At 44.5% G+C, this 21,185-nt stretch overlaps 4 protein-coding genes across 14 annotated transcripts; 2 read left to right on the plus strand and 2 right to left on the minus strand.

Annotated features, from left to right (window-relative positions):
* Positions 1 to 1,318: 1,318 nt before the first annotated feature.
* Positions 1,319 to 6,815, plus strand: alkbh7 (alkB homolog 7, RNA demethylase). 2 transcript variants are annotated; one of them, XM_086132943.1, is made up of 6 exons: positions 1,319 to 1,683; positions 1,878 to 2,051; positions 2,161 to 2,285; positions 2,360 to 4,370; positions 5,575 to 5,786; positions 5,867 to 6,815. In XM_086132943.1, the coding sequence occupies exons 1-4, from the start codon at positions 1,333 to 1,335 to the stop codon at positions 2,478 to 2,480; spliced, it is 771 nt and encodes a 256-aa protein (XP_085989069.1). In that variant the 5' UTR covers positions 1,319 to 1,332; the 3' UTR covers positions 2,481 to 4,370; positions 5,575 to 5,786; positions 5,867 to 6,815. The 2 variants fall into 2 exon arrangements, with proteins under 2 accessions (XP_085989069.1, XP_085989068.1); XM_086132942.1 differs by having other exon boundaries at positions 2,360 to 4,366.
* Positions 3,229 to 7,796, minus strand: gtf2f1 (general transcription factor IIF, polypeptide 1). 10 transcript variants are annotated; one of them, XM_086132941.1, is made up of 14 exons: positions 7,729 to 7,796; positions 6,861 to 6,905; positions 6,651 to 6,697; positions 6,437 to 6,509; positions 6,101 to 6,294; positions 5,848 to 6,018; positions 5,565 to 5,767; positions 5,317 to 5,464; positions 5,013 to 5,071; positions 4,795 to 4,926; positions 4,488 to 4,558; positions 4,194 to 4,335; positions 3,864 to 4,002; positions 3,229 to 3,734 (listed from the first exon to the last, which is right to left on the minus strand). In XM_086132941.1, exons 2-14 carry the CDS (start codon positions 6,870 to 6,872, stop codon positions 3,530 to 3,532), a joined length of 1,596 nt encoding a protein of 531 aa, XP_085989067.1. In that variant the 5' UTR covers positions 6,873 to 6,905; positions 7,729 to 7,796; the 3' UTR covers positions 3,229 to 3,529. The 10 variants fall into 10 exon arrangements, with proteins under 10 accessions (XP_085989067.1, XP_085989066.1, XP_085989060.1 ...); XM_086132940.1 differs by having other exon boundaries at positions 4,485 to 4,558; XM_086132934.1 differs by having other exon boundaries at positions 3,229 to 4,002; positions 4,485 to 4,558.
* LOC147192599 (ubiquitin carboxyl-terminal hydrolase 37-like) lies at positions 7,688 to 11,821 on the minus strand. The gene is made up of 7 exons (XM_086132892.1): positions 11,751 to 11,821; positions 11,142 to 11,210; positions 9,611 to 9,742; positions 9,401 to 9,524; positions 9,174 to 9,325; positions 8,986 to 9,088; positions 7,688 to 7,693 (listed from the first exon to the last, which is right to left on the minus strand). The coding sequence occupies exons 1-7, from the start codon at positions 11,819 to 11,821 to the stop codon at positions 7,688 to 7,690; spliced, it is 657 nt and encodes a 218-aa protein (XP_085989018.1).
* Positions 11,822 to 12,727: 906 nt separating this feature from the next.
* On the plus strand, positions 12,728 to 20,743 carry LOC147192600 (uncharacterized). The gene is made up of 23 exons (XM_086132893.1): positions 12,728 to 12,758; positions 13,217 to 13,255; positions 13,330 to 13,698; positions 13,790 to 13,921; positions 14,070 to 14,210; positions 14,328 to 14,453; positions 15,077 to 15,220; positions 15,412 to 15,558; positions 15,665 to 15,811; positions 15,889 to 15,926; positions 16,018 to 16,098; positions 16,253 to 16,282; positions 16,376 to 16,538; positions 16,622 to 16,735; positions 17,055 to 17,230; positions 17,324 to 17,515; positions 17,600 to 17,803; positions 18,668 to 18,909; positions 19,016 to 19,082; positions 19,200 to 19,291; positions 19,534 to 19,693; positions 19,842 to 19,904; positions 20,130 to 20,743. Exons 1-23 carry the CDS (start codon positions 12,728 to 12,730, stop codon positions 20,196 to 20,198), a joined length of 2,967 nt encoding a protein of 988 aa, XP_085989019.1. The 3' UTR covers positions 20,199 to 20,743.
* Positions 20,744 to 21,185: the final 442 nt, after the last annotated feature.

The raw sequence follows: 21,185 nt of genomic DNA on the forward strand, positions 1-21,185 counted from the left end.
ATAACAAATGAAGAAAGGAATAGGCGTATGAAGCTGGATTTCCTTGACATGTCACCAGCGACACGACACGTTAAACACCAACTACATTTGTTTGTGGTTACGCTGGCTGATTGTGATTATGCTTAATATTTTGCACAACCCCGAAAAATACATCTCTGCCAGCATGTTGTCAGAGCATCACATAATTGCCTTCTGCTGGCCGCTTTTATTTAGCCTTTGAAATCTATTTTAATTGCATTCGGATCCAGTTATAATACAATGAAAACAGAAGGATGACTAAGGCTGGGGGCAGCGGGATGGCATTCACCAATGAAGTGGGCAGCACATCAGTCGTATGCGCGCGTGTGTGTGTGTGTGCTCGTGTGTGTGTGTACGTGTTGGAGTGGGGATATAAATTTTATTGCAGATGCTCACTGACCGGACCGCCAACAGGCTCACAGAGGGACCACTAATAATCCTTGCATTAAGCAATGTTCTTTGAACATGCACGTTCCGTGAATCATAAGCATAATGTATGTTTTAATATCGAGTGTGAATAAAGCTGTATTGGTGGTTCATTTTTAATGCTAGATTCACGCTAGATATTCAGGTTTAAGACCTGAATTATCTCACTGCATTCATGTCTCAATCTTGGCACAAGCGATCTCAATGCAGATCGGCTGTACCAAAAATCCAATTTTTAATATGATTTGGCACAGGGTGAACTACCTCCACATTCTCTGTGGACCACCATTTCTGTTTTTTTTCTGAAACAACACAGCGAGCAGAGAAAAGGTTACATGTCCAGAGTGCTAAGTAAATAAATTTTTTTTGTCAGTTTTTTGTTCCTTGGGTATGCTTTTGTGAGGATGAAGTCATCAGTTTATTGAACAAGTTTGCCCTGCACGTATAATGCACCATGGGGGACTTGTCATGTTATCCTACACACGCATGAGGTTTTCCTGAACTAGTGTATTTTATGGATTTAAAAAAACGTGGAAAGGTGAAATTATTTAGGTCGACCAGCAAAAACTAAACCTTTACAAAGACAATAATGCGCAGTGTTTATATATATTGAACTCTGTAGCCTTTATGTGAAAAGGTGGTGTGGCTGAATAACCAAACGTCTCTTCTTTTTGGTGTTTTCCTATTGAGAAAGGTACTTTTGAGCCTTAAAAAAGAAAAAAAAGGAGAGAGAGAGAGAAAAAAAAGAAAAATGACGTGTGACCTTAAAATAGGGATATTTACTGACCTCGTCTGGTCATATTGGCGAACTGCACTATTACTATTTTTTCCTCTGACGACTTTACCCAAAATGCATTGCGTTTTCAACATGGCGTCCTAAATTGATGTATGAATCTAAGAACAGCAACAAAAAGTAATAAACTCAACATAACAGTGCAAAGAGATTGTATTTTGGACATAAATATGACACTATTACTGAATGTGGCGAAAAGCGTCTCTAAGGCAGCGTTTTACAAAAGTCTCGTTCGTTACTCGAGCTCTTTGGCAGACAGCGGTCTGAAAGCCGAAGGAGAAGAGCCGCTGGTGATAGTCGGGTCAAGCCGGGATCTGCTGCACAGAGTCGGGACACAGGTGGAGGTGAGGACGGACTTTATCACCGAGCACGAGGAGGCTGAACTTCTGCGGGAGCTGGAACCTGGTTTGAAGAAGAAACGTTACGAATTTGATCACTGGGATGACGTAAGTCCTATTTCTTAGATAATACCTCAATTCAATTTCACTCACTCGCTGTATAATTGAGTTGGCGAAAAAAATCGTTTCAGTCCTAAAATAGATAAGACGAAGATAACAAATTGCAAAGCAATCTGCTTAACTTAATAGCCTAACAGAAAGTCCCACAAACATGCGTGCTGTGCTCACCTCCTCTCGTTTAGGCTATTCATGGATACAGAGAAACCGAACGTGTGATGTGGGGGGCAGCATGCCAGACCATCATAGCCCGTGTCAGATCTGTCGCGTTTGCCTCTGGAAGCTCACTTCTTGGGCCCGTCCACGTCCTCGATCTGGACAAAGCCGGCTATATCAAGCCTCACATTGACAGTGTCAAGGTCAATAATCAGTTTCACAAAGACAATTGGAGCTGCACAGGACAGTCTCTGATTACAACTGTGCACTTGTTTTGTGTAATTGTATGTTGTTGTTGTTGTTTTTTTACAGTTCTGTGGCAACACCATTACTGGGTTGAGTCTTCTTTCAGATAGCGTCATGCGCTTAGTCAAAAATGATGCTCCGAGTGAGTGGCTAGACATGCTGTTGCCCAGACGCTCGCTCTACATTCTAAGGTTCAGCACTGAAAGCACATTACTTGGGGTTATGGTCTCTTTGGTACTCATGTCTCTCTCCTCTCGTATTACAGGGACCGGGCCAGATACGACTTCACTCACGAGATCTTAAAAGATGAGGAGTCTTTGTTTAATGGACAGAGAGTGCCTCGACAGCGACGCATCGCTGTTATTTGTCGGAACCTTCCGGCTTAAAATGCACTTCAGCTCAGATGGGATATGAATTCTACCTGAGCTCCAAAGACAATGTAAGTGGCCTTCATGGGGTATGTGTGCAAGACTTGATTTGTATTTGATAAAAATACGGTATTAGGTGTGTCAAGTATGTTCCGAGTCCATATTTTTACGGATTACATTATCAGGCTCCTTCACAATTAATGCATTATTGAATATTACTTCTCAACATCAAAAAGTGCCGTCCTCTGTAAGATAATTTCAAGTTACATGTGGAGGCATTTTGACTTAATGGTGGTTGAAGATAAACGTGTACTTGACTGAAGGCTTTCACATGAGATATTTGAATGCCAGTGAAGTGAGCTCTTCGGGTGTACTGTTCAGTCTTTTTTTATTGCTTGAAACTAACTACTGCGGGCACACTGAGCCAATGCCTTTAGTTTAAGGTTAACTTTTGTCGTCATCAAGTGGAATCCTCATACCTCCAAGATCATCAACCTGTTGAACCCCAAAACGGCACGTTTTTTTTCTTCAACCATTAACACTTCATCATCAAAGAGAGTAAGCATTTTTAGCACTTTAGATCAATAATTTGTAACAACAGCTAAGAGCAGATTTATGGCATAAATGTGAAATTTACCAAATTGTGACATCGGAGGTTTTGGCCTGACGTCGGCACTTTGCTGGTGAAACCGATGTTATGATTCTGTAAATTCACTCCAACTACTGAAATACTTTCGTTATAAAAATGACAACACGTTTAAGTCCCTTATATTGGTTTGTAAGTTTTATTAGAAAACAACTCGATTCTATAATGCACGTTCTTAGTTGTGAACAGCAATTGTTTCTTTTCATTCAACACATTAGCTCTGTTGCTATACATGACGTTAATGGAAAAAAAAATGTCACCTACTACATGTGGAGCAATTAATCTCCAGATCTGGTGTCATAATCTAATATGTCAAATCACTATAAAATGATTCTCCACTTCGCTCCACCCCCTTCTGTCCATTTTCTACAGCGCTAGTCTTCAAAAGGGTCACGCGTGATCTGGAGCCTCTTTCTAACATTTACTCCGTGAGATAAAAATGCATTTTGTCGTTGATGTTTTTGCGCTCCGGGTTGAGGCGTTTCAGAATCTGCGCCAGCACGTTGACAGTCTGCTCACTGCTCAGGCCAGTGCGCTTGGTCTGGAATTTCTTCAGCAGGTCTTTGGTGGTCATCGGTTTCCGGATTAGGTAGCGGCGGACCGCTTCTTCTGTGAGCTGCACGTCGCTGCGGGCGCGGCGGGACGGCAAAGACAAGTTCAAGCCAGCTCCCAAGACCGTTCCATTTATCGTGATTGTAATTTCAAGATGAAGTGACGGCAAGGGAGGTGTAAAATGACGTGCGATAAGACGGTACCTGGAACTGGGAGTAGATTTTCCCGATGGGGGTTGAGGGGTGCTCTTCCCAGAGGGACAAGGGCTCTGACTGCTGGGGTCCATCTTGAGCCTTTTGGCAGCAGGCGAGTCTGTCCCTGGACCTTGCGTCTGTCTTTTACCTGTTGGAAAGTCCGATCTTATTGATGAGAATATGGAAACGATTGAAAAGCGTGCCCCCGGAAAGATATCGGGGGGCATATAGGGTGTTGTTGATTTAGTAAGAAATAGGACAAAAACACCTATTTTTGGACCTTGCAGATCATTTCTAAGATATTTGTAACACATCACAACTGTTCATGCTTAAAGTCACCTTGCTCAAGCTTGCTGGCAGCAGCGCGAAGTGTGTTGGAGGTTGCGGCGGAGTCTATCGATGGCGTTCCCGGCCGGCTGCCAGTTCTGGAGCTCCCGGCAGAGCCGCGTCCACCTCCGCGCTTAGGAGGAGTGCGCTTCTTCTACAGAGGAGGAGGGAAACGAAGATTCATTGTGGGTACACAAAATCTCTTCAATATTTAGTTTGGTGTTCTTTGCAGTCACGCTTCATCCAATCGATATTGTGAAGCAAAAAAAAAAAAGTCACTTATTCATCCGCACACACACTAACCACCATAAATAAAGCGGAGGCCGTTTCTCCCTCGATGTCACTGTCGTCAGAGCTGTCTGATTCGCCGCTGCTGTCTGTGAAACGTGAAAACACACTTGCCGTTAGGCAAACTTTTTTTTCTCTCTCCTCGCACGCACACCACACCAATCTAACGAGACCCAATGTAAGAGTTGCAGGTTTACAAAAATCAGAGCGGTATCTGTTTCATATTGTAGCGTCACAGTGAAAGGGGGTGTTGGTGTTTTTTTTTAAATACTATAAGTACATTTTGGAGACAACCGCTAAGGTTTTGTCCCTGTGAGGCGTGTACCTTTTTTCTTCTTCTTTTCTGCCTGTGCTGTTGTTTTCTTTCCTTCCTCCTCCTCCTCCTCTTCCTTTGCTTCCTCCTCGTTCTGTTTCTCCTCTTCGCTCTCTTCCTCGCTTTCTGAGGCCTCATCAATCCCTGTTGAGGTTAAAAAAAAAGGAAAGTAAAATCACATGGACGACATATCTCGGGAATGTTTGACCATCGTGATATACTGCGTTGACCTTTAGGGATGTCTTCTGCTTTACTGGGCCTTCCTTTTTCGGGTTCTTCATCCGAACTGCTTGTAGAGGACAAAAGAAATGATTTATTAAAAGGCATTTTTGGAACAATCCGTTTTTTGATTGACAATCACACCATGTTTTAGTGGTTCAGTAACAAATAAATACAAAATAACATGAATGCAGTGTATTCTATAAGGAGCCTCAAACTCTGACGCAGGGTCTCAATTTTTCCATTGCAGCACGTAAAATAAGAATAATTTAGAAGAGGGGGAAAAAAAAAAACATTTCATGCTACGGATCTGACCTGCTTTCATCTGACATGTAATCCACCTCGAGACCCTCGTAGTCACCATCATCGCTGTCTTCCAAAGCCTCTTTGTCGTTGCTCTTCTTCTTCTTCTTTGATTTTCCTTTCCCCGCTTCACTCTTTGCTTTGGTCTTGCCTTCTCCATCTAAAAGCAACAACGTTTATGTTCACGACGCTGACATATTATTTGCATGTTTCCTTCCAAACGGGGACTTGTGTTTCCGTCGAGGCTGCTCTTCCACAACCTTCGCCCAGACTGTTGTCGCTGTCATCGCTGCTCATCTCAAAGTCATCTTCCAAATCGTGGATGCGCAGGTCGCCGCCTCGACCGCCGCCCTTCTTCTTCTTGGCCGATTTCTCGCTCTCCTCCTCCTCCTCGTCACCCTGCGTTTGCTCGCGGAGACGTCGCTGGAGCATGATGCTGAAGTGGTTCACCACCTTGTTCCTCCTGTGCGTGGAACAAAAACGTAAGAACTATCTGAACCGGCAGGAAAACTAAGGAACTTTGTCTCTTTTGCCCGCTCTCACCTGCCCCACTCCTCTTCAGCCTCCTCCGCAGTGAGAGTTCTGTGTTTCGCCACCGGAGTGAAGTTGTACCAGCCGTGAACAGGGAAGGCCTCAAAGGCTCCATCGGGACACTGGGTGAAGATGTAGTAGGACGCATTCTCTGTCACGCCACCCTTTTTCAGACCTTTGAACCTTATATCGACAGGCAGAGAGAGAGGGTCGTTGAGCGATTAGAAGTTATGGCCAACGGCAAAAGGATATTTTTCCATCACACCTTTTTCCAGCCTTGCCGTTGACTTTAAGAATCCAAGGCTGGTCCTCCGGTTTGAACTCCCTCGTGACAATGCCAAACTTCTTCCGCCGCGCCTCCTCACGCTGCTTTTTGCCAAACTCGCTGCCAGCTGCCCCCTCCGGTGTCTCTTCTTCACCATATATCTTCCGAGCACTCATGTCTCTCTCCATACGAGCCTGAGGGAAGGGGTTCAGATAGGCGTGACTAAAAAGTTTAGATTCTCTTCATATTATGGTACAATGACAACACGAGGTTATCTGTCAACACTAATCGCTAAGACCGTCAACATTATTGGAGGTAAACAATTGCTCAACTTACCTGTGTCCACGTTGAACAGTTGACTTTATCCCCGGCGTTAAAAGCCATGATGTTGTATTTCTTGTTAGTATTTCTATGGGGGGGGGCAGGGGAACCAATACACTCTTTTAAACGCCTATCAGTGATGGAGCAACATATATTGATGCACAACAAGTCACATTTGTATGCTCTCTGATTATCTACAGGACATTTAATGCCGCTTTATGTTACTCACTTAGGCACTCGCACAATGTATTCAGTGCCGGAAGTACTGCTGCTCCCCTGCAACACAAACAAGCAGTTTTTCTTACAGCGTTCCATTGTTCCCCTATCTCCCAAATCAGTAGCCGACCAAATACATTGTAACAAAATAAAAATAAAATGAGTCCCATTGATTGCAGCTAGAGCGGAGCTTCATGTCACCACTCCATAAACCATTACTCACCAGCGATGCCATGATTTGTTATTCTGACTCCAACTTCGAGGTACACTTCATAGAGAAAAGTAGAAGTATGGTTAACAATTAAGAATAAATCAAGGCATCGTGCGTGTTAACTAGCTTTGTGTTAAAAAAAAGTCACACCGAGTAATTCATTTGTGAGTAAATTGAGATGAGGTCATCATTACTCAAGTATGCATACTTGTTGTTTATTCATTATTTAGTCTGGAAAAACGGTGAGTTGGCAAACATTCTTATTTGCTGCATGGCGGGGAGCCGCATTTGTCCTGTTAAGAGTCACAACGAGGAACTGCAAAGTTAGCGGATGGTGCTCAAAATGTAAGTGTACTTTACAAAATATAGAATAGCTGGTGCACATTGCAAACATGCGTCTTTTTGTGTGCTTTGATGTTGTTTAAATAGTGCCAAATGTTAACGTGCTTTGTCATTTCGACCAAGGAAAACAAATACGATTTCAACGCGAATAGCTGCTATCAAAACAATAATATTTACTGCTTTACGTATAGACACGAAACCAATATGCTGCTTTAGAGAAAGATATTAAACTAATCTTGATCACAATTTAGGTCAGCATGTTAGTTTGGCACTCGACAACCTTTCAAGTATTTCACGCGGCCCCTTCGCTTAGGAAAATTAATTGCCGGAACAATTTAAAAATTTCCAATTTAATTTTACGCATCGGAAATTATATTTATATAATATTTATAAGTCACCGGGCGGTACTGTTTGCGCCATCGATTTAAGATACCGATTCTAAATCAACTGCAACGATACCATCGATGTTCTACGCCATTTTATGGACATTACTAACGTTATGCCTAAGAGGAAACAGAGAAAGGTCAATTATATTTACGATGTGCATGCTCAAAGACGATGCGCTTGTTGGTCCGGCGGAAATTTAATGGTGCACTCTTCGGTCCGTGCGTTAATGTTGCGGGTTGGAAACAAGTACGTGCAAACGTTCCGTCATACTCGATCACGAGTTAAATATAGAAAATGGTAAAAATTGTGTTGTCTGACACATTTATAAAAGATTTGAGACGTAGTGACTCTAACAGAGAAACATTCCTTGCAAACATGTCACATACCAGTGCTTACATACTGTAATGTACCGCTTGGAGTTAGAGCCAGCAATCCCAGCCGGCTCAGCCGATCTTTGGGTACTTGACCCTTGGAGTAAGAGTGGAGCAAAGCACCTATCACCATCGCGGTGTTTGAGTTGCGGGTCCTACTCATGCCTTCTGTAAAATAAGACATAGGCAGTAGTTTGCCGCTTGTCGCATACAGAGGCGCAACTTGTTTCTTGGACATCTAGGTCATTGTAGGTAAACCAGCGATCCGTCAGGTCCTCCTCTTCCACTGCTGGATCCACTCCATCACTAATGTAGTGTCCTAAATAAGATTGAAACATCAGCCCCTTTCTTGAATGAGGATGTTCACGTGCACAAAATTGGTTGTGTTTAGTTGTGTAATCTTGTGAATGGAAAAAAAAAAAAAGAAGCATAGTTAGATCGATTATCTTACCGCTGCTTGTTGTAAAGCCATTGTGATTGATGATGCTCACCAAACTGTAGTAGACCCCACCCTGTAAAGAACCGACAGTCCGAATATGAAGTTTCACAGATTATTCATGGAAAACCTGTTGCTTTCAGTTTGTTGTTGTCTCACATTACCAGTTTCGATGGGAGCACCAGGTCCTTGGAAAGCGAAACAGGCCGGCGGACCTTTATTGACCCAAACACTGAAAAAAATACAAAGCGCTTCAGGTGCAAGACCAGCACTCTGTAAGATGGGGGTGAGGGGGGAAAGGGACTGATTAATAACTAAGCGTGGGAAAGGAAATAGCTTTTTTTTTTTTTTTTTTTAACATCTTCTACAATACACGACTCACAGGGTCTGTTTCAGTCGTTTTCAGATATGAAGTCATTCTAGAGGTGGATAAAATGTGATTTACCTTGGCAGGCTAATAAAGGAAGCGTTCTGCAATGATGTGTTGGAACCACACTCACATTGAAACTCCACCTGTGTCTTCTGCACAAAAGCCGGAGAATAGCCTTCTTTCACTCCCTTGCATTGGCCACTGGGTGTCTTATATCTTGTCTTTGCTTACCTTCAGATAATTTTGAAGCATTTCCTCCACTGTTCCACAACCGGGTAGCAGGTCCAGGGACAGGTTTGTAAATTCCTCCTCTTTGGTAAATGTCATGTTACATCTAAGGTACGGGAAAATTCCTTGGATGTGGCGGAGGCCAACGCTCGCTTGGCTGTGGGTGATGTGATTTATTTTTGTAATTTTACCTCAAACACATCCTGATGTTCTGCATCTTGAACACAAAGTGCTCTTCCACGGGACAGCAGTAGGCTTTTCCGATCTTGGTCGCCAGTTTCTGCTGCGCCGGCTTCAGATTTCTTATTTGATCAAGTACAGACGTCAGGAACTCGTGGGCATCCTGTAAAAATGCGTGCGCGGATGATGAAATGGAATACAAAAAACAAAAAACATATCCTCTCCTGAATGTCGTTACTTTCTGGCAGAGATCCTGAAACTCCGGCGCCAAGAGGGAGACGGTGTTCTTGAATGCATAAAGGCAGCGGATTTTAAGATCGATATTTCTGGAGCTGTGACATGCGCTGATGTTCATAAATGATCTGGTGAGGGCAAAACCAAAGTACGTGAGTGTAGAGTGTGCCGCTAGCCATCAGACCTACAGTACATAAGTCTTTCTACGCCTTACCTTATGAGCGCAGCGTCAGGACTTAAAGTCCAGACCGGCTTCTGAAGGTTGATGCCTTCAACAAAATCCTCCAGAGTCAGGAGGCTCTGCAGACTGGCGTTCATGTAGCAGATCTGTGCCGGGTTTGGAAGCCTGAAAGGCAAAACCGGAAATCAAACTTATCTTCCTCCCAGTTAATTTCTCTTTGGAGGAGATGTGTCATTGACCTATCATTCCATCACTCGTCCCTATTGCAGTTCATTTATGGCGCAGGGTGCACTACGCTCTGGACTGATCACCAGACCCTCGAGGTGTGAGCAAAGGCGCAAATCGGCAAATAGGTAGACCCACCCAAGATATTTGAGCTGCTGAAGTCTGAGGGTCGGCTTCATGGATGTGGCTTGTATGCTTTGATTGTATTTTTTCCTCCTCATCTTCCAACTTGTCTTCCTTTCTTCGAGGCCTCCCAACACCGCAGGCTTGTCCCGGTGAGATGAGTTGAGGCTCTGCTTTGGATGGCATTGTTCCTTAGGATTGGGCGCCACTTGACCTCTCTGCAAATGACAAATTTCAATCTGCTTTGAGCTCCATATTGGATACATTTTGCATCTTTTCCAAGCTCCAGCTCCCATAACCCCAAAAAGAATAAGTAGTATGGAAAATGGACGAATGAACTAAGTTGTTGTTGTTTTTAATAATGAATGTCATCAAGTGCATATCTTGCCATTATCACTGAAGATAACCCAGAGTGTTGTCAATTTCTCAGAATATAGCCCGGCGGTTGGTTTTCCACGACTCTTGAAAACACTTTGTGTCAAACTCACCTTCCGCCACCAGCGCCACTTGTTACTGTTAACGGGAGTGATGTCATCTTTGATGATTTCCCTGTTGAAGGAGACCAGACGTGAATGTTGTTCCTCAGGCTGATATCTTGAGGCAAGAAATCTCTTTTTGGCTTTCATTGGGCAGGATTAGAATCTATGCCAGGCAGTGATCAGCAGCCAATACGACAAATGGAATCGAATGGTTGTATTTTTTTTAAATTTCATTTGACAGTGATTTGGTGATGAAATGGAGACTGAAAAGCCAATTTTTACATCGATTGAGCACACTGAACATTGCCAGTGTAGTAGTTCACACAGCTTACTTGGACGCAACTTGTACAGGCTCGATTGCTGGTAAGTGCCCCATTCGCAACCACTCCACTCCCCCACCAGTCCAAGTCTCCTAACCCTTGCAACTTTTTTTAAAAAAACGAACGACACGTAAAATGGATTGAATTGTATGAATCGTCCGCCTCATTTTTGTGGAGAAAGTTCCAACTCTGAAGCAAGTCAGCATTTTCTGAATGAATGGAAGAGCGCTTTACTTACTCCAGAGGGCGATTTTCATCACTGAGGCTTTGGACGATAGCTGTATTCTGTTTCGGGCCCCAATCCGACTCTTTGGGAGGAAGTTCTGTGTTACATGAGGTGCTCGTGGTTCGGTTGTCTTCTTGAAATGACACCTGCGGTACTTTCTTTTTCACTGGCAGGCTTTCACACACTTCTACCATGTCCCGGTGAGAGGTGGAGCTACCGTGCTCTTGAAGTCTCTGTCGTTCAGGGAAGACACAGAATCTCTTTTGGAAGAAAGAAGCAAGTTTTAGATCAGATTAGGTGCAACTCATTGAGTCAATGCGATGGTGCTTTTGCGTTTTGTCAAACTTACCCTGCAACACTCCCACCACTGAAAAAAATGGCGTTGTCGTCTTGCGGCGCATTCTATTTCTGAGCCATTGCAACTGTGGGGCCAAGTAAAATCCAAGTTGTTTTTGTTATATTGGAAGGCAAATGGAGAATACTGTAATTTGTAGTTCGTTACCTAGGGCTCTCATTTTCTGGACTTCTTGTCTGCGAGAGACAGATGCATTTATTTCTTGGTTTCACAGTTTTGAGTCGGCTTAATTTCCTCAGACAATTAAAACTGGCCGCTTTTTCACAGCCCAGAAGTCGGTTCCACCATGAGTTACTTTCCTCCGTTGCGGCATCCGGATCAAATTGATTGACATCCCTGTTGATCAAGTTCAACAAAGTGGTTATTTTTTATTTATTTTTTGCTTTTGAAATATCCGAGCCCTCGTCATGTGAAGAGAACGATAAAACTGATGTCGTTTGATCACCTCTTGGACAACGTCAGCCGCTCGCTGTGATACGCCTCCGCATGCACAGCAGTGGTGTTCTTCTGAACCATGTCTGTAAATCATGGCCGTCGACGTGCCTTTTGGCCATACACGCGCATTCGCCGCAATGCAAACATACAGTAGACGCGGCAGTCTGACGAACCTCCCCCCGGGGGATCCTTCCCGCATTCTTGCAATTACACAATCCCCCTCGGCGTCGTAATACCTAATTAGTCATAAATGACATCACGTTGCGTGTAAGACATCAGAGCCCTGACATCATTAGCATCAGTAGCAATGAGTCATCGGGCGGCTCGAAAATGGCCGTCTGGATGGTATTTGGACGAACCTAAATCTGAGGTGACTTATAAAAAATAGTTTTAAAATGCTCTTTTTTTTCAATGTAAATGTGCACACTTAATTCAAATAAACTGCTTCTCCGGGTACTCCGGTTTCCTCCCACATTCCAAAAACATGCATGGCAGGCTGATTGAACCCTCATAATTGCCTCTTGGTGTGGGGTGTGAGCGCGGATGTTTGTTCATCTCTGTGTGCCCTGCGATTGGCTGGAAACCGGTTCAGGGTGTCCGTCCCCCGCCGACTGCCCAAAGACAGCTGGGATAGGCTCCAGCACGCCCCGCGACCGTTGTGAGGATAAAGCGGATCGTAAAATGGATGGATATGTGCATACAAGATCACAAATAATATATTTCTTTTCTTTTTCGTTGTTCCGTCTTTATGACATTTTTACATCTTCCATCATTTGCCACCATCGCCACAAAAACCCTCAGTAATTTTTTTTAAAAAAAAGTACCACCTCCCCGAACCTTGCCTCTTAACTAGACTGTCTTAAATCACGACCAGATACATTTGCATTGGTTTTTGCATCGGGACAAGACACCGAGAGCGCAGCTGCTGGCTGCTTTATCAAACGTCTTTTGAGTCGCTGAGCTTTACAGCTGCGTTTCCTTGTCATCATGAACCGCTGCGCCTTTGCGCTTCTCCTGGGTGAGTTCATTTGGTTGATATGATATTGTTTGATCATGATCGCGAGACACTTGAAATGACCTGCGGGGTTCGTGAGGTGTCAATGCGGAACATCGTGAGTTCAAATACAGTGATTGCAGTGATGTCACTCGAATCCGTTTCAGCCTTCCTCAACTGGATTTTTGTTCTCCCATTCTGTGGGTTTCCTTCAAATATCGGGAACTGCATGTATTGATGAAATTGTCATGTATGCAATTTAAAGTGTTTGCCTGCATCTGCCCTTGTGATTGACTGGGGACCCCTCCAGGGTGTCCCCGAAAGTCAGCCGGGGTAGGCTCCAGCTACCCTCGGGAGGATAAGCGGCCCAGAAGATGGTGCAGACACCGTGGCTTCAGTTTCCACTCAGTCGCAGCGTGAATGCAAGCGTGATTAGTTGTCTGTCTATGTGGCCTGTAATTACCGTTTTTCTTTTTTCCAAGGATCATTCTTCATCCCCGGACATTGCGTTTTCCCTCCCGGTAGGTCCAACGATACTTTGCGTTTGCCACCGGGATGAGATGCAAGCATCACGACGTCTTACGATCTCACACAGGTTCTTGTGACAACTACGTCAACGTGACCGAACCGTCTCGCAACGTGGCCTTCACATCTTCGTCCTTCAGCGGCTATCCGCGCGACGACGGCCACCTTTCGAGTCAGTGGTCACGCTTCACTGGAATCGGTGGGGACAGAATCGTGGAAGGCTGCCACTCAGGACCTCGTGGTGGTTTCCAGTACCCGACCCGTTTTTCGTTTGCATATCCGACCGAGGAATCCGCAACGGCATACACGGGGACTGCGTATGTTCACGGTGGATCGTGTGACACTTCCAGCTTCGTAGTGGATGTGGTATTCTGTCCGGGAGAATTCTACATATTAAAACCAAGAGGTCACCCAGTGTCCACTTCTGGCTTTATAACCTGTAAGATAGTCCAAACTTTTAACGTTTCACATCATTGTTGTGTTCATTTTCTTTGTTTGATCATGTGTCTGTGTGCTTTTTTTTTCCCCAGACCATTCTGTTTGTAGAAACGATTCTTGTGGGCCACTCGCTCGGTGCAACAGCGATGGAGGCTGCACTTGCGTGACCGGGTACGAATTACTCCCAAGTCATCTGCCCACAATGGATTTGTACGGCTGTACCGGTAAATAAAGGCATCTCAGCATGCTTGTTTTAGTTTTTCGTTGTTTATTAGTTGGAGGGGGTCTGGTGGGGAGGGGGGGGGGGGGGCGACAAGTAAATTAAAAATGTCAAATGGCATTTCCATGACATGTCTGTATATCTTTCACTAGATATCGACGAGTGCACGGGAGATGTTTGTGGAAGTAATTCCGATTGTAATAACACAATCGGAGCATACACTTGTCGCTGTCTGGTCGGATACAACGCAACAAATCCGCAACAACCGCCTGGAGGCGAGAACGCATGCATAGGTACTGTTTGCAAATGCTTTTTTTTTTTTTTGTAATTCACATACCGTGATTCTACAAGTAAAAGCTGATCCAGTCTCTTTCTCTCCTTTTTTTTTTTTTTTTTTTTTCCCCTGCAAGATATTGACGAGTGTCTTGAAAACGTGTGTGGTGATGATGGGACGTGTTTGAATGAGGCAGGAAGTTATCAATGTCAGTGCAATGATGGTTACCAGAACATGAGAAATGCCACTCCTATTTGCCAAGGTATTGCATGATTTTTATTGTTATTATTATTATTATCGTTGTTGTCGTTGTTGTTTGACTGTTTCATCTGTATTGAAATGTGCAAGTAAATTATAAAAGAAAATCATTCAAACCATGGCGTGAATTGAGTGCCTTTTACTTGGAAATGAGACATGAGCAGTTACAATTTATTGTTTTTTGTTCCATTATGACCCTCTAAAAAGTTGCATTCCATTGTTAAACAAAACAAAAAAAACCCGTAACGTCGATATTTAGACGTGAGGTACAGTACATCGTTATCGTGTAAGTTGCAATCAATCAAAAATGTCACATCAACCCCGTCATTGTCTGTCTGTGGACCGAAATCATCTCTCGCCTCGAGTTTGAGCCATCATCAACCAAATGTCTTTCCCGATAATTCAATGTTTCCCGGGAGACTGAGACTATTCTTGTGACATTACAATCTTTCTCTTCAAATTGTCCATGTTATTCGTTTTCACTTGTGGTCTTAAAGTCTTTTGGAACCGATCCGTGAAGCAGAATTTTTGATCAATAATCCATCCAATGTTAAGCTTGCTTTATTTTAGAACTAAAATGTGACCATACAATTTTCCTCACAATCCTTTTTTTTGTTTCATTATCAGATATTGACGAATGCTTGGATCCGTTGCTCTGTGGTCCGCACTCGGAATGCATCAACACACCCGGCCTTTATACCTGCGTGTGTCAAGTGGGCTTCTCCCCAACTGAGGAGGAGAAGCCACCCAGCACCGAAAACATTTGTCTTGGTAAACCTTTACGCTGTGGGAGGAGGGGGGGGGGGGGGGAGCGATAAAATCCACTTTCCAGTAGTAAGCCGAATTAGTCGTTCTTACTTTGATATCCGGGTGGATGCGTGTTACTCATGGTATCCAGATGAACCCCTCTGCCCCCCTCCCACACTTTTTTTTTGCCTGTGTGTGCAATTTCTGCTTGTCAGATATCGACGAGTGCAGCGAAGATGCCACAATCTGTGGTCCTGATTCCAACTGCACAAACTCCGCGGGCTCCTATCTTTGCACCTGTTTCCATGGTTACCGGCTCAACAACCCGGAAGTGATTGCCAGCGATGCCAACCCTTGCGCAGGTATGCGTGCAACATGTCAAATGTCACTTGACGAGCTCTGAACTACATATCAAATTTATTTATTTATGTATTTTAATGTACAATTTTTTTTTTTTTTGGGTTACAGATGTAGATGAGTGCAGTGAGGCACCTGATATATGCGGTTCTCAAACCGTGTGTACTAATGCGCCCGGGACATTCTATTGTTCCTGTCCAGATGGCTTTTACCCTTCGACTGGGATTTTATGGATTGTTGGGGTCTCCTTTTGTAAAAGTAAGCTTGGAATCACACTGCAATGTCATCATGATACTCCTCGAGACTATGGTGATTTTCGATGATCCTGACCACAGGTCTTCGGGATATTCTCAATACGATCATTCCTCCGGTGGTAAGGGAAGTTAAGGATGATACAATCGTAGTCGTTCATGTATGCTGAACACCGTTTATATGAGTTCAAATTTGCTTACGTTTGTTAACAGGGCCGGACAAAAGAGAGAACGTTTCTCGACAACATGGACCAACAACTTCTGAACAACACAAATATCGTTTTACCAGTGCCAGTTAGTAAAGCGACATGTTTTTGTAAAGTTGGTGACAGCATCCATCCGTCAGCATTTTTATGACAATTTCAAATCGTAGCTCGTGACCAGCTTTGTATTTGTAATGATATTGGTGACTCCTACCCTCTTAAGTTTTTTGCTTTTCTCTCCCCAGACAGTGGCCAACAGCTTTTCGGCATCGATGGTACGAGTTCCACAATTCAGCCAGCTTCAGTTTTTGCCGGAAAACCTTCTTGACGCTTTGCAACCGGCTTTTTGCTGTCGACATGTGCGACAGGAGGTCTCGGGTGTCGGGCCGCGGGCCGAGGCCGTCAAGGTGAGCAGCGAAGGAGATGGAGAGACGGGAAGTAAGATCCTGGCCATTTCGGATCGCCTTGTGAGCGCCATGGTGTCGCCGGGCCGGAATGAAAGCACGACCACCGTCAACAGTTCGACAGTGGGTACGAAATTCTCGCCTTCACGGCATTCTACTGCACGTTGTTTGACGGAGCGAATATATTCCAAACCTTTTTGTGTGCTATAGCGTTAACCCTTGAGACGATTGGGCCTGGCAGCGGTGACCAAAGTGGCTCTCGCCTCTTCGTAAATGGAAACAGCATGGACATTAACCTCGAAAGTCTGGCAAAAAACAACAACGGTGAGATTGGGATCGAATCAGATTCTGAACACGGTTCGAGCGTTTTGGACAAATGTCACTTCATATGGTCAGACAAAGTCATTTGTGACCCTTTTGACTGGATAGAAATAAATTTGAGTGTCGATTATCGAAAACGGACTTGTCGAGGAAAAGGGGGAGTGATTTCCACTGCTCTTATCAGATCACAAAAAGAATAATTTTCTTCCCTCATGTTTCTCATCCTAATGAAATTGCAAGGTCAACTATTTTATCCCGTGCCATAACCTTCGCTTCAATGAGTTGTCATCCGGCGGTTTGCTTCTTTGTGGTTTTTCACCAGGTTCCGCCGCGGTGGCCTTTATGACACTCCGAGGTCTGGAGAGTCTTCTCAGTCATCGTTATTTCCAAACCGAGAACCGGACGGAGATGTACTCGGACGTGATCACGGCCGTCTTACCCTCCGTCAACAACTCCAACCTCAGCGAGCCCGTCAACTTCACCATTCAACACAAGAGGGTTCCGTGTCTCGTTCGAAGCCGCTTCTTATCGTAGACGCCGCGGAATGTTTGCTAACCTTTCGGTGTGGCGTGGTGATTCTCGTTTCATCAGATGTTGCCCGAATCCGGTTTGGTGACTTGTGTCTACTGGGAGGACAAAAGAGAGGAGACGGAAAAGGAAGAGACGAGCAAGACAATGAGATGGTCAGTGGACGGATGCTGGGTTGCGCGCTCCAATGAAAACTTCACAGTTTGCAGCTGCTCTCATCTCTCCACATTCGCCCTCATCCTACAGATCGGCGAGGTGTGACCGTTGACCATTTGTGAAAGATTGACAGCAAATGTTGACGTTGGCCGGTTTTGACCGGGTGTTTCCTTTCTCTCTCAGCCGCCGGCGGAAGATTCTTTTCTAGAGTGGCTGAACCGAATGTGCGTCATCGTCGGCCTCTTCTTCTTTGCGTTGGCCATCCTCACTTTTCTGCTGTGTAGCTGGAACCCCAAAATCAACAACACGGCACGGCTTCACCTGTGTCTCAACCTGTCCTTGTCCCATCTCCTGCTGTTGTGGAACGACAGATATGTCCAACATGAGGTACATCGAAAGACAGACCTGCAGTATATCACATGCAGCAGACGTGGCCAGATGCGGAAAAAGACATCTTTGCAATTCATGTATGCTGCATTCACCAAGTTCGCATAACGTGGGTGTTAAAAAAAAAAAAAGGGTCTACACACCGCAGCCCTGTGGCCCAGTGATTAGCGCGTCAACCTCACAGTGCAGAGGTACCGGGTTAAATTTCAGCTCCGGCCTCCCTGTGTGGAGTTTGCATGTTCCCCCTGGGCCTGCGTGGGTTTTCTCCGGGTACTCCGGTTTCGTCCCACATTCCAAAAACATGCATGGCAGGGTGATTGAACACTCCAAATTGTGCGCAGGTGTGAGTGTGAGCGCAGATGGTTGTTCGTCTTTGTGTGCCCCGCGATTGGCTAGCAACCGGTTCAGGGTGTCCCCCACCTACTACCCGAAGACAGCTGGGATAGGTTCCAGCCCCCCCCCCCCCCCGCGACCCTTGTAAGGATAAGTGGATCAGAAAATGGATGGATGGAAGTCTACACACCCCGATTCTGTTTTTGTCCTTTGAAATAATGCGGTTGCGTAAGTATGCACACCCCGTCATAATGGAGATGTGGCTCACAATTAACCAGTCGCGTTCCTGTTAAATGAGGCACACCTGGGCCTCTGATTGACACCCCAGAATTTCCAGCTGTTCTAGTAGGCTCTTCCTGATTATTTCGTCGCTTTCAAACGGAAGCGCAAAAACCGACTCCTGTTTCGAAATGGCCATAATTCATTCCACTCAGATCAAAATGTAATAATTTATTGGAGATGGGGGATGTTCGGTGCCTTGTTGTCAACGTTTGACGACTCTCCTGATGGCTATTCCCGATGTCTCCACAGCTGGCCTGCACCGTCATAGCGGGACTCCTCCACTTCTTTGTGGTCGCAAGCTTTGTGTGGATGCTGCTGGAGGCCTTGCAGCTACACCTGCTGGTCCGCAAGCTCTCCAGGGTGCAGGTGATCCAGAGAGATGGACTTCCCAGGCTCTCGCTCTACTCGATCGGCTACGGTGTTCCGTTTGTGATCGTGGGTGTTTCCGCGCTGGTGTACTCCGATGGGTATGGAGCCACAATTTCCGAGGAGTGAGTCGCATGAGCAGTGAAATACGGACCCACGTGTGTTTATTCAAGAGTCATGTGTAATAGTGGCATACAAGAGAAGACAGGCTAATGTCGGCGTGAATTTCAGCTGCTGGCTATCGCAAGAGCGTAACTTCAACTGGGCTGGATCGGGACCTGTCATTACTGTCCTTGCAGTGAGTGCTTCTCTGAAGCAAACCCCCGAATCGCATACTTAGCTCTCAAAATAAACGTCTTTTGAGATATCGCCGATGTGATTCCAAGTTCAGTGGGACTTGCGCTCCTTCCACCAGCTTAACGTCATCTTGTTCTGTGCTACGTTATGGAGTTTAAGACCTACTCTGGCCGACATGAGAAGCGACGTCTCGCAGTCCAGAGACACAAGGTGATTTTGTATTCCAGGAATTAGACACTTCCAAACACTGACTAATGCTTGGTTTGCAAAACTAGACAGGGAGGGATTTGTCACCGAGCTTGTCATCATTGGCATTGATGAAGAACAAAGTGAATGAAATGGAATGCTGCTTCTAAACTTTTAGACCGAACAACTTGAAATATAGGATACCTTTACAAACTTTCAGAATTTTTTTGGACACACTTATTTACTTTTTTTTTTTTTTTTTTCAGGTTGATTATTTTTAAGATCGTGGCGCAGTTTGTCATCTTGGGCTGTCCGTGGATTCTTGGACTATACCAGAGCAATCTTTTCTTCCATGTCCTCTTCATCCTTCTGAACTCCCAGCAGGGAACCTTCCTCTTCATTGTACACTGTGTGCTCAACAAGGAGGTCAGACCCCACCGATGACTGATTATATACTTTGCATCTGGCGACTGATCCAAAAAAAAAAAAAAAAAAACCCTTTCGCTTTCATGTTAAAAGTGCTTGTAAAATTTTTTGGGTCTTGTAAAAGTCGGATTCCATTTATTGCATTTAGGTTAGGGAGGAGTACAAGAAATGGCTGACATGTTCATTCAACAAGGTAGAAGATGGTTCTGTGGTAAGTGTACATAACTCATACGCAAATAGCTGATATTGATATACAGCCACTTCAAATGTTACATCAACGGTCACTACAATGTGGCCCGCGACAAAAATGAGTTTGACACCCCTGCGTTAGAGGATGCAAGGTGTGCTTCGCATTGTGACGGTTACAGCAGGTGGCCGTTTTGCGATACACTAACCGATAAAGGTGAAATGAATACGAACCGTGTTCTTTTAACAGCAAGATGTGCCGTCGGTGTCTGAGGACATTGACATGGCCGAGGAGGAAAGAGAGAGTGTAAAAAACTGAAGACGGTTGGAAAAAGGATGCAGATCAGCGATATCCCTTTCCGCTTTGAACCATTTACACATTTAATTGCTGTGGGTGTGATGTACACACAGTCTATGCATTTGTGTCGCCAATATCGCATCCAACAAAATATTCCAACAACTCATTGTGCTTATTTTTCCACGCTTTGTAAATGTATACCCACCAGCACATGACTTGACGTATGCGATACTTCAACAGTTTTATCTTTCTCAATATGTCATGACACATCATTCGGTGCTTTGCTTGTCCCCTTTTGCATGATTTGTTGAGAGTGGGTGCTGGGTCTTCAATGAACACAACGAGGTGCCCGGCTAAATAAAACAAGCAGACGCTTCGCAATGTAAAACATTTGTGCCTTAGGTGACATTTCCCTTCCGAAGTACGTCTTACTTTGCAAGGCAAAGGACTGACAAAACCAAAACACTGTACACCGTCACACTGAAAAATGGAAGGCATTTCCCTACGCATTTCCCTATTTTCTCTGTGTTGTTTCCTCCGCCCTGTACTCCTTTCTGTCCAAAGAAAATCTGGTACCTCCAAAATGTGTAATTTTTTTGGTTTTAATATTATTAATAATAAATCAAGTCAAAGTCAACATCATGGCATCATGAAGCACTTTCCTGAATAGCAAATAAATAAAGTGACAATAATGAGCTCTTTGCACGAGCAGGTAAAGGCAGTGGCAGAGTAGGACGGGAATTATGAAGTGACTAAACATAATTGAGAGTCCACTGCTGATAAATGATGTATCGTAAAATATTTTGACTCAGAATTGCGTTTGCATGACGTCATCCAGTGCGGCAGTGTTTCAATTTGTGAGGTTTGTTGCAAGGGATTCCGTTTTATTTTTATTCTTTTTTTATCATTACTTTTTTCAAATGAGTTCTTTCATCGTCATCCGGTGGAAGCCCATCACACAGCAGTCAATACGAATAGCCGCTATTGTTATTTGATTTTTGGGAATCA

The sequence above is a fragment of the Hippocampus guttulatus genome, chromosome 16, assembly GCF_054856545.1.
Source record: "Hippocampus guttulatus isolate MCC_2025c chromosome 16, RoL_Hgut_1.0, whole genome shotgun sequence".
NCBI lineage: Eukaryota > Metazoa > Chordata > Actinopteri > Syngnathiformes > Syngnathidae > Hippocampus > Hippocampus guttulatus.

What these genes read in the sequence shown, in the direction of transcription:
- LOC147192600 (XM_086132893.1), top strand. Translation starts at nt 12,728, where the DNA reads ATGAACCGCTGCGCCTTTGCGCTTCTCCTGG. An exon ending in GGATTTGTACGGCTGTACCG is followed by an intron (nt 13,922 to 14,069) that starts GTAAATAAAGGC and finishes ATCTTTCACTAG; the next exon opens with ATATCGACGAGTGCACGGGA. An exon ending in TGCCACTCCTATTTGCCAAG is followed by an intron (nt 14,454 to 15,076) that starts GTATTGCATGAT and finishes TTTCATTATCAG; the next exon opens with ATATTGACGAATGCTTGGAT.
- alkbh7 (XM_086132943.1), top strand. Translation starts at nt 1,333, where the DNA reads ATGAATCTAAGAACAGCAACAAAAAGTAATAAACTCAACATAACAGTG. An exon ending in CTCACATTGACAGTGTCAAG is followed by an intron (nt 2,052 to 2,160) that starts GTCAATAATCAG and finishes GTTTTTTTACAG; the next exon opens with TTCTGTGGCAACACCATTAC. An exon ending in CGCTCGCTCTACATTCTAAG is followed by an intron (nt 2,286 to 2,359) that starts GTTCAGCACTGA and finishes CTCGTATTACAG; the next exon opens with GGACCGGGCCAGATACGACT.
- LOC147192599 (XM_086132892.1), bottom strand. Translation starts at nt 11,821, where the DNA reads ATGGTTCAGAAGAACACCACTGCTGTGCATGCGGAGGCGTATCACAGC. An exon ending in CGGCTGACGTTGTCCAAGAG is followed by an intron (nt 11,211 to 11,750) that starts GTGATCAAACGA and finishes TTCTTCCAAAAG; the next exon opens with AGATTCTGTGTCTTCCCTGA. An exon ending in CCACCTCTCACCGGGACATG is followed by an intron (nt 9,743 to 11,141) that starts GTAGAAGTGTGT and finishes TTTGCCTTTCAG; the next exon opens with GCTTCCAAACCCGGCACAGA.
- gtf2f1 (XM_086132931.1), bottom strand. Translation starts at nt 6,736, where the DNA reads ATGGAACGCTGTAAGAAAAACTGCTTGTTTGTGTTGCAGGGGAGCAGC. An exon ending in ACTGTTCAACGTGGACACAG is followed by an intron (nt 6,295 to 6,436) that starts GTAAGTTGAGCA and finishes CCCTTCCCTCAG; the next exon opens with GCTCGTATGGAGAGAGACAT. An exon ending in CGACAACAGTCTGGGCGAAG is followed by an intron (nt 5,465 to 5,564) that starts GTTGTGGAAGAG and finishes TGTTGCTTTTAG; the next exon opens with ATGGAGAAGGCAAGACCAAA.